The sequence below is a fragment of the Arabidopsis lyrata genome (assembly GCF_000004255.2).
Source record: "Arabidopsis lyrata subsp. lyrata unplaced genomic scaffold ARALYscaffold_7, whole genome shotgun sequence".
Lineage (NCBI taxonomy): Eukaryota > Viridiplantae > Streptophyta > Magnoliopsida > Brassicales > Brassicaceae > Arabidopsis > Arabidopsis lyrata.
In genome coordinates, this window is record NW_003302549.1 from 12,774,466 (window position 1) to 12,788,922 (window position 14,457).

General features: G+C 32.2%; 3 protein-coding genes across 3 annotated transcripts; all 3 read right to left on the reverse strand.

Moving 5' to 3' along the window:
- Nucleotides 1-91: 91 nt before the first annotated feature.
- Nucleotides 92-1,563, reverse strand: LOC9306298 ((S)-coclaurine N-methyltransferase). Its single transcript, XM_002870181.2, has 2 exons — nucleotides 812-1,563; nucleotides 92-719 (listed from the first exon to the last, which is right to left on the reverse strand). Exons 1-2 carry the CDS (start codon nucleotides 883-885, stop codon nucleotides 527-529), a joined length of 267 nt encoding a protein of 88 aa, XP_002870227.1. The 5' UTR covers nucleotides 886-1,563; the 3' UTR covers nucleotides 92-526.
- Nucleotides 1,564-8,026: 6,463 nt separating this feature from the next.
- On the reverse strand, nucleotides 8,027-10,061 carry LOC9306299 (probable splicing factor 3A subunit 1). The gene is made up of 2 exons (XM_021016524.1): nucleotides 9,728-10,061; nucleotides 8,027-9,203 (listed from the first exon to the last, which is right to left on the reverse strand). Exon 2 carries the CDS (start codon nucleotides 8,887-8,889, stop codon nucleotides 8,209-8,211), a length of 681 nt encoding a protein of 226 aa, XP_020872183.1. The 5' UTR covers nucleotides 8,890-9,203; nucleotides 9,728-10,061; the 3' UTR covers nucleotides 8,027-8,208.
- A 2,426-nt stretch (nucleotides 10,062-12,487) lies between these two features.
- Nucleotides 12,488-14,080, reverse strand: LOC110226957. Its single transcript, XM_021019986.1, has 5 exons — nucleotides 14,000-14,080; nucleotides 13,390-13,515; nucleotides 13,165-13,296; nucleotides 12,973-13,071; nucleotides 12,488-12,888 (listed from the first exon to the last, which is right to left on the reverse strand). Exons 2-5 carry the CDS (start codon nucleotides 13,489-13,491, stop codon nucleotides 12,628-12,630), a joined length of 594 nt encoding a protein of 197 aa, XP_020875645.1. The 5' UTR covers nucleotides 13,492-13,515; nucleotides 14,000-14,080; the 3' UTR covers nucleotides 12,488-12,627.
- Between the last annotated feature and the right edge of the window lie 377 nt (nucleotides 14,081-14,457).

A 14,457-nucleotide genomic window follows, 5' to 3' on the forward strand; every position in this document is an offset into this window, starting at 1 on the left:
CCCCGAATCGAAAGTTCAACACCTAAATGTCCCCGAATCGAAAGTTCGAGAACTAATACCACACAGAGCTGGGTTGAATCTGTTTACTGTATTCAAAAACGATTAACGAACCAACTAAACCTTATTATAACCCGATTAAACCAGAGTTCTGCCCAATTACGACCCGATTTACTCTCTAAAACCGAAATCCCCAAATCAAAACCCTAAAATCAAAAATCCCCAAATCGAAAGAAAGAACCCTAGAGAGAAATTGCCTAGGGGTGATTTTGGGGTTTGGCGGATCCTAGTGTTGATTTTGGAGTCTGATCCTAGTGTTGATTAACTATGGGTACTCAGAGAAGTTTGTTGAGTAACCGATGGGTACTCGGAGAAGTTTGTTAAAGGGCAATGGGATAAAGAAGAGTGTGTTGCCGAGTGGAAAAAGTACAGAGACTGTCTCTCAGTAATTCCCTCTGCTTCTCTTCTTCAGTTCTATATATTCATGTTTCAGTTCTTTATTGAAAAATAGAAGAAAATAAAGAAATCATCATTTCTTCTTGAAGAGGAAGTGTGCAACCATCCACTCTTCTCCATTGTTGTACCCGAAAAGCTCAGCTACCGCGATGAAGAAGGTTCTCCAGTAAACCATCCACTTCACTGCTTCTTCTTTCCCATATGTCACTTCCATTATCTCTTTTATTGCAACTATCTCCTTGTCCATTCTTTTGAGCCACTCTTCACTGCAAAAAGTTGTATAATTATAAAGTAACAAACATTACAAGATAATTATCATCTTCTCTCGCTTTTTACAACAAATCTTCGGAGTTTTTACCTTGTCTTTGCATAATGCGTCCCGTTTACGAGCCAATGATCCACAATCGAAACATTTTCCTGAACAAACAACATATCTATTTATTTGGATATAATTGGATATTTAATCCATTGGAGAGATCGGAAAGCAAAACGTGATCTAAGAATGAGACAGGAGCATAAATTCATCAATTATATGTGTTTAATTTAAGCCTAATTTGGTTGATTTGATTTCAGAATGGGTAATGAAACAGATGCTCTCTCAATTTGATATATGGAAAGAGGTATAGATTTCAATTTGGGAATTTTGATTTCAATATGTAAATGATTCGTCTTTTTGAGGATTTGATTTGAAAAATCATGAAAAATATAATCTAGTTTCAAAGGTTATTAGATTTATACTCTTCAAGTCACATCAAAACTCAAGAGATTGAAGATAATGAATTCAAAAAGAAAGAAAGAAAAAAACAGATGAGGGAAGAAGATGAAGAAAACAAATCGGGTGAAGAAGAAAGTTGGGTTGGGTGGGTTTGGTCGGGTCATGTTCAATTAGTTGTTATTGGATTGAAATTGGTTTAATTTCGTTTTTAGTTGGTTCATCTTGGTTTGGTAAACACTAACCGAGCAAAACTAATATTTATGGGTAATTAGGAGAAAACTATGGATTTAGGGAGATTTAGGCTTCAATCTATGGTTTCAGAGACATATAAACCCAGGTTAAAGATTGGGCTCTATCTGTTATGATGCGATACATCTCGTGGGGAAATAGACCGTTTTCCCGTATACGATAGACCGGAATTGACATTCAAAATTATTTCCTTAGTTTACTATGATATATATATATATATATATATATATATATATATATATTTTAAAGACTATATATGATATATATTATTAAATTAATGTGACATAAAAATGTAGCAATTTAATTAATGAAACTAGTATATAATTGAAGAGGCAATCTCTTCTTCTCTAAGTTTTGGGTTATGCATTCTACTTCTATAAGAATAATGACGAAGGCTTTAATTTTAAAACAATTCCATCATCTCATTTTTGTCTTTACCCGTTTGCCGTTTCCTGGATAAACGTTGAAAGGTAGGTTATATTGACCATGTTTTCACGGATTAATAATTATATGCTTATTATTGTTCATATGTTATGTAACTCAAAACAAAAATTGTCTTTATGGTAATAATATATAAGGAAAAAAAAATTCAATTCAACTCCGATCTTTTCATTTCCGAATTTGATTTTGCCATTTTCACGACCAAATATGATGAACTCAGTAAAAGATCGGTTTATGGTCTAGGCTAACAAAACAGTACCTAAAATTACTATTGAACTAATTAATACAAACTGATGATGAAAAGGAAAATTTTTTAAAGCAAACAATTTTTTTTAACCTCTAAATCATTCACTGATATTAAATCCAATAAAAGAGTTGGTAAATCCAAATCCAAAATAGAACAAAGATATATAAACTAAAAAAAGAACAGACAAAAGCATAATTAATTAACAAAGTCGCCTTGGTCCAGTGGTAAAGAGAGGTACTTCCCGCCACCTGGGTTCGTATAGCATTGGCCACCGGGATTTGAGCAATTTAACATGGTTTCCCTGGACCCCAAGATTAGTTTTTGGATTTGCATGGAAACCTTTAGTTAAAACTATGAAACGATAATAAATGAGATTAATTACATGATGATTTCTAAACGATAGCATTACTCACTAACAGATTTAAAAATGGGCCTACCAAAAAAAAAAAACAGATTTTAAAAAAGTTATTTTCTTTTTCTACAATCAATCCCTATTTGACGATATAGTCGTCTTTGGCTAATATCTCTGGGATGAAACACCAATATTGTTTGATATTTATTATATTTGTGCTTTTGCATCAATTCGTCGCTTCTTTTCTTGTACCGATACATATTTTCGTCGTAGAGATGATTGAATCTCTTTAATTGTAGGCTTCTTTGTCGCTCGTAAATCATGCTTAACTAAACGTGTTTATAAGTGGATCTGGTGCTCCATTGATGATTGATCCCCAGATCAAATATTCAAAATACATCATATTTCCAAAACTTGCTTTTACCAATCACTGATACATCATTATGGATCGTAACATCCATATTAAAACAGTTTATTAATCTGATGTAGGATAACTTTTATGGAAGGCAGTTTAATTGGGTAAGACTAGATTAATTTTTTGTGATCACTTTCAAATGTAAGGAAACTAGATTTTAATCCGCGGTACACCGCGGGGCTATATTTTCTTAAAAAAATCAAAATGTAATTTGTTTGATAGATTATTTTGATTGTTAATTTTAGGATTTCACCCGTGGTATACGATCTTTTATAAATATCAATCCAAACCCGTCCCATCATATTACCCGTCCCGTGAAATTAAACATTATTTAGTTATTTTTCTTTTTAATAATACTTTTATTTAAAAGCTATATAATTCAAGTCAATTTAAAAATTTCTTTTAAATGGTTCCCATAAGATATATATACATATATATTAAATTTGTATAGAGTTGAAATAATATTAATATTACAAATTTTTTATATAATTTAAATATTATAAATATTTTTAAAAATATGTAATATATATTTTTTGTTATTGAATAAGAGGATATTATGTGTAAGAAATGTAGAAAATAAGAGTTTAATATTTTTATTATGGAGTCGCAAAAAAAATCTTTTATTTCTATACATGTTATTCATTTATTAATAATAAAAGAAAACAAATCCTTTAAATTAGATATTAACTAAAATAAACGCACCATAATTACTTATTAAGTAACAACCAATAAATTTCACCAAAAAATAGGTAACAACCAATAAATTCTAAACGCAGTAATTAAAGAATGAGATATTAAAAAAAAATATCAAATAAGATATAAGAATCTTAAAATAATTGAACATCTAAATAATTTAATTGTTAGTGTCGATTTTAATGCCTTCATTAATGTGGATTTTTTTTTTTTACAGAGAAATATTTCCTAAAGATTATCACATTAATGACTCAGAAAATTAAGGAAGATATGAATTTATGATTCTCGAAATCGTATTGGTAATATCTTTAAGTAATATTTTTCAAATTTAAATAATTAATGCCAATGGCATTCATCCGTAAATAAGGTCCAACTCCAGGATTTATTTGCTAAAAGTCATTCAAAAATGTATATATAGACTAGAATTTAACCCGCGGTACACCGCGTGGCTATATTTTTTAAAAAAATATAATGTTATTTTTTAAAGTTTAACTGAAGATATATCATATTAATTTGTATTTTTAAATGTAGATATCTATCTATGTATTATCTAGTGTATGATTACTATTGTTTAGGTTTCAATTTTTAAAGTATAGATACGAAAACATACATTTTTTTTAAGTAACGATGTATGGTTGATTTTAAAATTTTGAATATTTGACTCCGAAGTATACCGTGGGTCGGTTTTTTAATAACTAAAAATTTTAAGTTGTATTTGTTTTGTTAATATTGTTTCTTTTGTTTTGTGTTTAAGATTGTATAATTGTATTTTGATTGTTAATTTTAGGATTTCATCCTTAATATACCGTTATTAATATCGACCCAAACCCGTCATTCCATATAAACCCGTCTATATTATCCCATTAGCTAAATTATTAGTGTCATAAAATCCAAGAAAATAAATTATTAATGTAATAAAATCCAATAATTTTAGGATCTCACCCGTGGTATACCGTTCTTTGAATGATTTTAAATTTATATTACTAATATATATTTTAAATTTATCATATAAAATATATGATTTCAGGTTTTTGTGTTTTTATTTTATTTAAATAAAGCAACGGCTTAAATGATGACATATATAGTTTTTTTCTTGTATGTGTATATAATTTTTCTATGTGAATATTTTGATTATTATAAATTAGTATTTTTATTACTATGCAAAATGTTAATATAAATATTTGCTATAAAAGTTTTTTGAAGATATATGGAAAGATTGTGTAGAGATTTTTAAAAACAAATTAGGCAAGATTTTGTTTGGTTCATATCTTTTATTTAAATTTTGTAAAAGTAAATAATAAATGCCAATGGCATTCTTTGTAAATACATTCCAACTCCAGGATTTATTTGCTAAAAGTCATCCAAAAATGTATATATAGATACATGTTATTCATTTATTAATAATAAAAGAAAACAAATCCTTTAAATTAGATATTAACTAAAATAAACGCACCATAATTACTTATTAAGTAACAACCAATAAATTTCACCAAAAAATAGGTAACAACCAATAAATTCTAAACGCAGTAATTAAAGAATGAGATATTAAAAAAAATATATCAAATAAGATATAAGAATCTTAAAATAATTGAACATCTAAATAATTTAATTGTTAGTGTCGATTTTAATGCCTTCATTAATGTGGATTTTTTTTTTTTACAGAGAAATATTTCCTAAAGATTATCACATTAATGACTCAGAAAATTAAGGAAGATATGAATTTATGATTTTCGAAATCGTATTGGTAATATCTTTAATTAATATTTTTCAAATTTAAATAATTAATGCCAATGGCATTCATCCGTAAATAAGGTCCAACTCCAGGATTTATTTGCTAAAAGACATCCAAAAATGTATATATAGATTTATGAATAATATACATGATACCAGATTAATAATAAGCAAACTATTAAGAAAAGAGGGTAAACAGTAGTACTAACTAAAACTTCAATTGGAGTCTCTCGCCTCTCGGTTTCACGTAATAAACACAATATTATTATGTTGATGATTCGTTTACATATAGATTATGTGTCGTTAATCGACTTTAAAATAAAGATAAGTGAGCCTGCAATAATTGAGGAACACTTTTATGCATGACGAAAACATGACAACTAAAGATACGTAAAAGATTTGTCTAAACACTAACAGATTGTTGCCATATAACCAATTAACCATGTAAATAAAAAAGTAAGATACATATGGCCATTGGCCATTACTATTTTATTCTAAAATTAGGCTAAAAAGGAGTTTCACAAAAAAATATTAAAATAAATAAGGCAGCTGTCCTGAATAAACGAAGATCTTTGCCTTAGAAAATTGGAAGTGAATATGATAAGGCAACGATCACGACAGCGATGATGATTGATTGTCTTGAACTAATTTTGTCAAAGGTCTTTTGTCTTCCAAAAATTCAAGCAGATGTGTTTCTTTTTCTATAAATATACGTATTTATATATAGTTGTCAATATGTACATCAATGTGTATTTAGAGTTTTTATACCGGTGAATCTTTAAAGAACATTATTACTTTCATATTGCAAGTTGCGACATCTGAAACCAGCAGCCGAATAATGATAAAACTAGATTTTAATCCGCGGTGTACCGCGGGATGATTTAATTTTAAAGTTAATATAAAAATATTTTGTAAATTGTATCTCCTATAACATATTTATTTATATTATAGTTTACAATTGTTATTAAGTAACGATATACCATGAGTCCACGAGACAATTATTAATAAGCTGAGGATTTAACCCGTATTAAAGCGGTATATAAATATTGATTCAAATTTGTCCGCCATATAAATCCTTTCCGAAATATAACCCGTTCCGTAATTTCTTAACACGTCTCGTGATTTGTTTTTTATTTAAAAATTTAATGATTATTTATTATATATAAAAGTTTATAAATCATATTATCCTCTAAGACCACAGGACATTATACCACGGGACAATTTTTGGTTTTATACAATCTTTTCTAAATGAGACTGATTTAATATGTCTAATATTTGTGGTATTAAAAAAAAGGATTTAGTGAAGCGGCAGATTAATTATAGTTTAATCTTTTTATTATTGTTGATTCAAAAACCCGTCCCGCCAAACCCGTCCGGCCAAAAAACTCATTTATTTTATTAATGTTCTTATTTATGATATGATTCTGAATCATTGTCTAAATATTTTAATCGATGTAGAACGTTGAACACACATTTTCGTCAATTGGATAATATATGTCCGTTTTTTTAAATTTCGAATCACAGTATATGCAGAAAAAATTGATTTTTTTTTTTTACTTTATGTATTATATGATGATTCAAAACAACTAAAAACAAATCAAACAAAGATGATAGAAGAATCATAATTATAAATCTTAATCAAATCTTCTAAATATCTAAATTATTAAATATGAAATATCAGGTGTATGAGCAGGTGTATGAGTTGGGTTAAATATAGCCCGATCCAACAAATATTTTGTGAAGGAATTTTAAAAACGGATCGGGTATCCGATATATCCGGAAGCATTTTTACCCACCCGTCACTAAAGTGTTGCAAAAATACTAGTATAAATAGCGTCTCGAAAAGTATCTAAAATGATACTTTTTCTGTCAACAAGTATGATCTCAATTATCATTTCAAATTTTTTGTTTTTAATCAAAACTATCATTTAAATGCTGACAGAGTCACGCATATTTGTTTTTAAAGAGTCTTTAGATTTATGGATTAGTATAAAGAAATACTCCAAAATATCACAACAAAAAAATAGTTCCGAAAATACAACTTGTCCTTTATAAAAATATCAAAAATACAACAAAATTTATAAATTATATGTATATATTAATAGATAGTATATATTAATAGGGTCACTAAATAGTTTAGGTTCCCTTTCCTAAAATTTTAAACAGTATTAATAAACTAAAAATTTGTGGTGTTTCTGTAATTTTGGGATTTTGATGGTACCTTCAAAAACCATAAAATATGGTGTGTTTGATATTTGCCTTCAATATCAAGACTTTTAATAATTAAAAAAAATATATATAGTGATAAAAAAATTCACTTAATAAAATGCAAAAACATTTGTTATAACCTCATAATTTTATATTCCGGTACTATATGTGATCATGATTCTAGAAATACCATTTTTAAATTTAGCCCAAAATTTAGAATGTATCTAAAAATTTAACTTATCTAAAAATTATACCGAAATATTAATACCAAGATGTTGCTAAAAGTTCCACTAACTTATGTCTTAACTAAAATCCTAAATCCGTAATAAGAACAAAAAAAAAAGGAACCTCTTCTTTCTTGATCGCAAATATGTTGCAGCAAGGTTTGAGACTTTTACCACTAAAGGAAAGAAAGGTTCTCCGGTAAATCTAGACGAGGTGGAATTTTTTCTTCGGATCTACCACAAGCCTAACCACCAGATGCTGAAGTCAAGTTCTCATTTAGCTAATTACATAGCCGTAATTTATTTGGTAATTTATTTTACAAGTCAAATCTGTTTATCAAATCAATCAGTTGTTAAAACTATTAAAAACCTTGGAAGAGAAACCAGACTGTGCACTAATTAAAAAAGAACTAAACCATGAGTCCATGACCACGAGTATCCCAACACAAACTAAAGTCACTGTAGAGATGAGAGAGAGTTTTAAACATGTACTAAAAGCATCAATAATGGTGGCAGTATAAGCAGCACTATTCTGCTGCATTTGTGGATTCTGGGAGGAGACTGCTGCATTTGTGGATTCTGGTCCTTGTTAGTCAGATCTTTGGTCACAGAAGCATGCCAATCAAGCATAGCCTTCACTCCTCTCTGAAGCCATTCATAGTGCTGGACAGGATCCCATTTAAGACGTTGGAGAAAAGCATCAATAATGGTGGCAGTATAAGCAGCACTATTTCTCAGCTCTTGTTTCAAACCAGCGGGGGGCTTTAACACTTTTGAATACGCACCAACAAACTCACTGAAACATTTGAACCTGCTATCATCTGGATCCATAAACTGAAGCTCAGGTATCTTTCTTTTTGCCAAACCCAACCAAAAAGCAGCCCCATACCACGAGACAAAGTGTGCTGTGAGCTTAATAGTATCAAGCTCCTTGAGAGACATCCCTGGAGGATTACAAAACAGTAGAAAATCAGGCAGTTCTATGAATTGAGGCCGAGTACGGGGTTGTTCTGCAGCATCATCAACTTCTGAATCAGTAGCATCATCATCACCCACTTGAGAACGGTATTCGTTAAGCTTCTGCTTGTAAAATGCGTGAAAAGGATCCGATCTTCTCATAAAGTTGTAACTTGGATTATATACGTTACATTCCATCATCATTTCCTCAGCCTTCAAACCTTTGGCAACGAAAAGCGCCGTTCTCTCAATAAGAGTTTTGATACTACCTGGAGGTGGCTGAATGATTTTGGTAGTGCTACTTATATCAAAATCATTCTTGTGAGCTCAATTTCTGTATTCCATAAGCTTCTTCTGGTAAATTCCGTGATTAGGATCAGAGCTCATCAAAAAGCTGAAACCTGGAAACGAGTCCATGATCTTCTTCTCAAACTCAACTCCGTTTTCGGCAATGAATACTGCTGCTGACTCGATATCAGTTGCCATATCTGAAACATTCTGGTTCTGTGACATTTTTTCTACAACCACAAGTAATTAAACAATCAGATTCTTCAGTGTTTTTGACCTAGATTATTCGTATCAGATTCTTGAAAAACCAAAAACAATCTTTATCAAATCTACCAATCTTGAAGACGAAAGCTTAATACACACTCTCAGAGGAATTTCATCAAACACTTACTAGACATCAATTCTATTTGACAATTTCACTCAAATAGAAACTCTATTAAAAGCCAATCCTAAGCTAAACTCAATGCAACGAAGCAAAATTCTGCAAAGTGAACGAATCAACAAGGACAACAACAAATCAAATACAAGTTTGAGTCTAAAATCGTAATCAAAAGCAAAATAGCTCTCTGTAGTGATTGATTCAGGTAAGATCTTGATCTTATCGCTTGTTCTTTGCGTTGAAATCAGTACAGAAGAAAGAAAACGAGAGAAACAAGCGACGAGATTTCTTCACTCGAGAATTCTTCACTCTCAAGAGGAATCTACAAGATTTCAGGTTACGCAAGAAGAGTTTCAAAGCTACGTACGTACGTACCTACACGAGTCTCCTAGAGGTTGAGGAAGAAGACGAAGAAGAATCAAAACCAGATCTCTCTCTCTCTCTCTAGTCGATTTCTTCAACTTGTAGCTCTCAAACTCCTTTCTCTTTCCAAATTGTTTGTTACTACTGTTATAGCTCTGTTTGGAAGAAAACATGCAATCGCAACGGGAAATCGCTTTTTCATACCTCCACAATTACATTATGTTAAATTTATACCTAAACTATACAGTTGTGCTAAAACATACCTCCACTAATGAAACATTTGAATTTCATACATACACTTTATGTTTTGTGCAAAATCATGCCTACGACCTTAATGTCAATTACGTGGCATCCACGTGGATTTGTTTTATGCGAGTTTGTGGGAAAAATAGTTTTTTCATATCTCCACAACTACAATATATTAAATTAATACCCCAATCGCAACCGCCAAATCGCTTTTGATTTTGCAGTTGGGATTCTCTTCCTTTATGGGCCTTAAGCCCAAATCGCGGACTGACTCAAATAACTAATCCTAAGCCCACTTATTTAAACCCCAATCGGAAGATTTCTTTATTTTGGTCGGTAAAAGAAAGTTATTATTTCATGATTTTGTTTTTGATATATTAAATGAGTACTTACTTCATCATGAGTACCAGAAGCTACATGTCATCTCGTATTGTAAAGTTGATGAATGTAATCAGTAATCAGTAATCAATAATCAGTTGAATTTTAGTTTTGTCCAAATAATATCGACAAAATTACTGAATTTGGCTGCTTTCACATATGTAGCTTGTGGTATATATATGTGATAATCATACATATAAAAGTAAGGTTTCATTTTCCCATGATTGGTTCACTTACCAATTATTTTAAAAACAAATCAAAAATAATAATATTTGTCTCCAAATAAAGTATAAATACAACATATTTAATCATACACATTAATCAACTTTTAAGTACTAAATTGTAACTGAAATTATATAAATGTGTATGATTAAATATGTTTTGTTTTAGATTAAATCAACCTTTAATCAACCGCTTACATTTAATCAACGGCACTAAACTAAATTAAAAGAAATTTACAAACCACGCTAGATTGATAAAGAAGAGCTGGCCACATTTTTTTTTTCCTCAAACACCATTTATATTAAGAAATTGGAAAGAGACTCTCCGCTAGGGAGAGCCAATCAGGAACCGATGTGCTTACCCGAGCTTTTTTAAATAAACAATCTGCTCGACTATTAAAAATCCGAAGAATAAATCTAATCCTAAATGATGGGAAAAAACAGATAAGAGACCGAAAAGAGGCCAGTTCCGCTGCGAAGGTTGGCCACTCATCTTGATTTTCCAGGAGATATATCATATCTTAGCAATCAGAGGCAAAAGCACCAGTGGTATCGCCAATCGAGATCATGCATTCCATTGCCCAAAGTAAGGAGTCAACTTCCGCGTGGAGCGGTGATAGACTTCTACGAGCACTCCTTAGCACTAGATGACATACTTTGTCTTGTTCAACTAAGACCCATCCGTGCCCACTTAAAGAATCTTCCATATGCCAGGAAACATCAAAATGACATTCCGAGGACATAAGAGGAGAAGGTTGAGCCGGTACCGGGAGGAGAGGGGATTCTTCAGGAAATCTTTCTTTAAAATTTGCTAGTTTCCAAGCATTCGCCTCTTGGATTGCCAAGGCTAAAGTCTCCTGAGGAGGTTCTTTGAAATTTTCGAACAAAAATCTATTCCGATTTTTCCAGATATACCATAAAATCCATGGAAAAAGTTCAAGAACATCCTCTTCTATTCCGAATTCTTTTCCACGCCAGAAAAGAAAATCAAAATTATAGAAGAGGGAATTTCTAGGGAAAATGTGCCCAGAAGTGGGGATAGGTGACAATGCCCAAATCTGTCTCGAGGGCGGACAGTCAAAGAGAAGATGGTTTATGGATTCTTCAGGCCCTCCGCAACGAGGGCATCCTTTCTCATTGCCAATATGTCGGTATGCTAGTCTTTGACACGTGGCTAGACAACCCGAGATACATTGTCACGCAAAATGCATAAGCTTTCGCGTAGTTTTAAGCTTCCATACTTGTGCCTGAAGTGCCGAAACACCCGGTCCCTGAAAAGAGGGGTCACAAGTAGGACGAGATAAATCTCGCGCGGCCCAGTATCCTGACTTGGTATGAGACCAACTGAAACCATCACTCAAATAAGTACGACTAGGACGAATTCCTAGAATGAGTGGAATATCCGCGGGGTCAATCAAAGCTTGAAGACGATCCAGTTTCCACATCTTTGTTGTTTGGTTGATTAGGTCGTTGACATAGAGATGAGGATCTCTAATGTCAAGAATACTCTTTGCAGGTCTTGCAGGGATTGTGGGAATCCAGGGATCTTCCCACACTTTGGTAAGCATACCGGAACCTACGGTCCTCCGTAATCCAGAAACCAGGAGGGGTTTAGCAGCCATGATGCTTCTCCAACCGTAAGAAGGCCGGTTAGAAGTTCCTATATGTAAGTGATCGCTAAAGCGAAAGTAGCGACCCTCAGAACCCTACTCAGAAGAGAGTTTGGGAATCTAATAAGGTGCCATAGTTCCTTAGCTAGTAAAGCTAGATTAAATTCTTCAAGCGTCCTAAAGCCAAGTCCTCCATCGGAATATGGGGAGCAAAGTTTATCCCATGCTATCCAATGGATATCATTACTGTTATCATTGGTTTTCCACCAAAAGTTCGCAATGACACTACTTAGTATAGAGCGAATAGCCTTCGGGAGAAGAAAACACGACATAACATATGTCGGAAGAGCTGGAGCTACAGACTTAATAAGAACTTCTTTGCCGCCTTTGGACAAGAATTTTGATGTCCAAGTATTTAGCCTTTTTTGTAGTCTATCTCTCGCAAAAGAGAAAACTTTTACTTTGGAACCATAAATTTGTTCAGGTAAAGATGAAGTTTAATGGCAACCGCCACACCAAGATTGATACTAATCCGATCGATTGTTCGTATCCTTAGCTTCCAAACATTAGCAGCCAATCCGGGTGGAGGAATTATGTAAAAGAAAGCACACATTCGCGTTTGGAGAACATTATACTCGTTAGCAAGAGCAACCTCTACAACGGGGTTGAAGGCAGCATGGAGACGAAACCAACGGTCAAAATCAATAATTTGCCGCATCTGCAAACAATCCATAAACAGTTTAAGAAACAGTTGAAGAGAGTAGCATCAATAGGTTAAGAATGAATTTGCTAAAACTTGAACCTGATTAAAAGGAAGAATGAGGCGTTTGTGGAAACGCTGATAAGACTCTGGAGACAATTGTTCATAAGCAGTTTGCACATTGTTCAAGAAAACAAGTGCCTATGTAGTCATGTAGAAAGAAACGGATTTATAAGTTAGAGATATAATACAAAATCGATAAGAATATATATGTAATTAAGGTTAACAAGTTACCAAATTCAGCTGATTCCAGTGAGGACCATATTGTATAAAACGCTGTCTTATAGAAGTGGTTCTTTCTTGATGTCGAAAAGCCCATCTCTCAAACTCATGACACAATGCCGGGTAATAAGGACGTCTTAAGCACTGCAATGTGGGGAAATAAACAAGTTAACATTACAACAATGAGCTAACACAGAACATCAACAAGAAGAAGATACTAATGTTGCAATCCAATACCTTTCCACAGGTTTGCAATTTGCATTTTCCACATTTGATTTCGTAAACAAAGTCGTTTTCGATGAGATAGAAGTTATTACATTTTACGCATCGATAGACCATCTTCAATGGAAAAAAGCTGATGATCTACAAAACAAATTGAAACAGAGAGATAAGGTTTTATGCAGAGAAGAGAGAATACCAATTCTAAACTAAGTAACCTAAGAACAATTGGCACATCTCCTCACCAAAACTGGAAAAAGTTTGAAGCAGAGATAAGATCTTAAGCAACGTAGGAACAATTGACGAACATCAAATTTGGTATAACTGGAAAAATCTAAATCCAAATCATCAGTTTAAGGAGACGATCGAGTTAAGAACAAATGTTACTGAATCAAGAAACCCTAAAGATAAGATCAAGCAAGAGACGAACAAGAAACAATCTCTACCAAAGCAATCCTCTAGATCTTTAGATTAACAAGAAGCAATCTCTACCAAATCTATATCATCAGATTACGGAGACGAACAAGAAGCAATCTCTCTACCAAAACAATCAGCTATAGATCTATAAAATTGGAGCAATATATACAAAACCAGCTTTGATTGGAGAAGAACAAGATTCGAGACCAACCTTAGAGAAATTACTAAATCGGGAAACCTAAAAGCAAAATTGGAGACGAACAAGAACAGCTTCGATCACCGGAGAGATGGATGATGACGGAAACACCTCTGCATTTTTTTTTTTTGTTACCGGCGAGAGAGACGGTTTTCAAAATCCTTTTTTCATGAACTATCAAATTTAGTCAATGGGCTTGTCATTTAGTCAATGGGCTTGTGATGACACTTAAAACAATGGACGTTATAAATTTTTACAGATATTTTACAAGTTTTGAACAAATTTATAAGAATCTCCATTGGTAAAATTCAAAATAAAAAAATTGTTCAAGAACAAAAAAATAGAGATGGGAAGTGAAGAGTTTTGATAAAAGTGTAGTTGTGTGTGAATTGATACAAAAAGAAGAAGAAATAATTTGAAGAACCACAAGAATCAGAAGAGTATTTGATGATATTAGTAACGAAGAAGAAGAT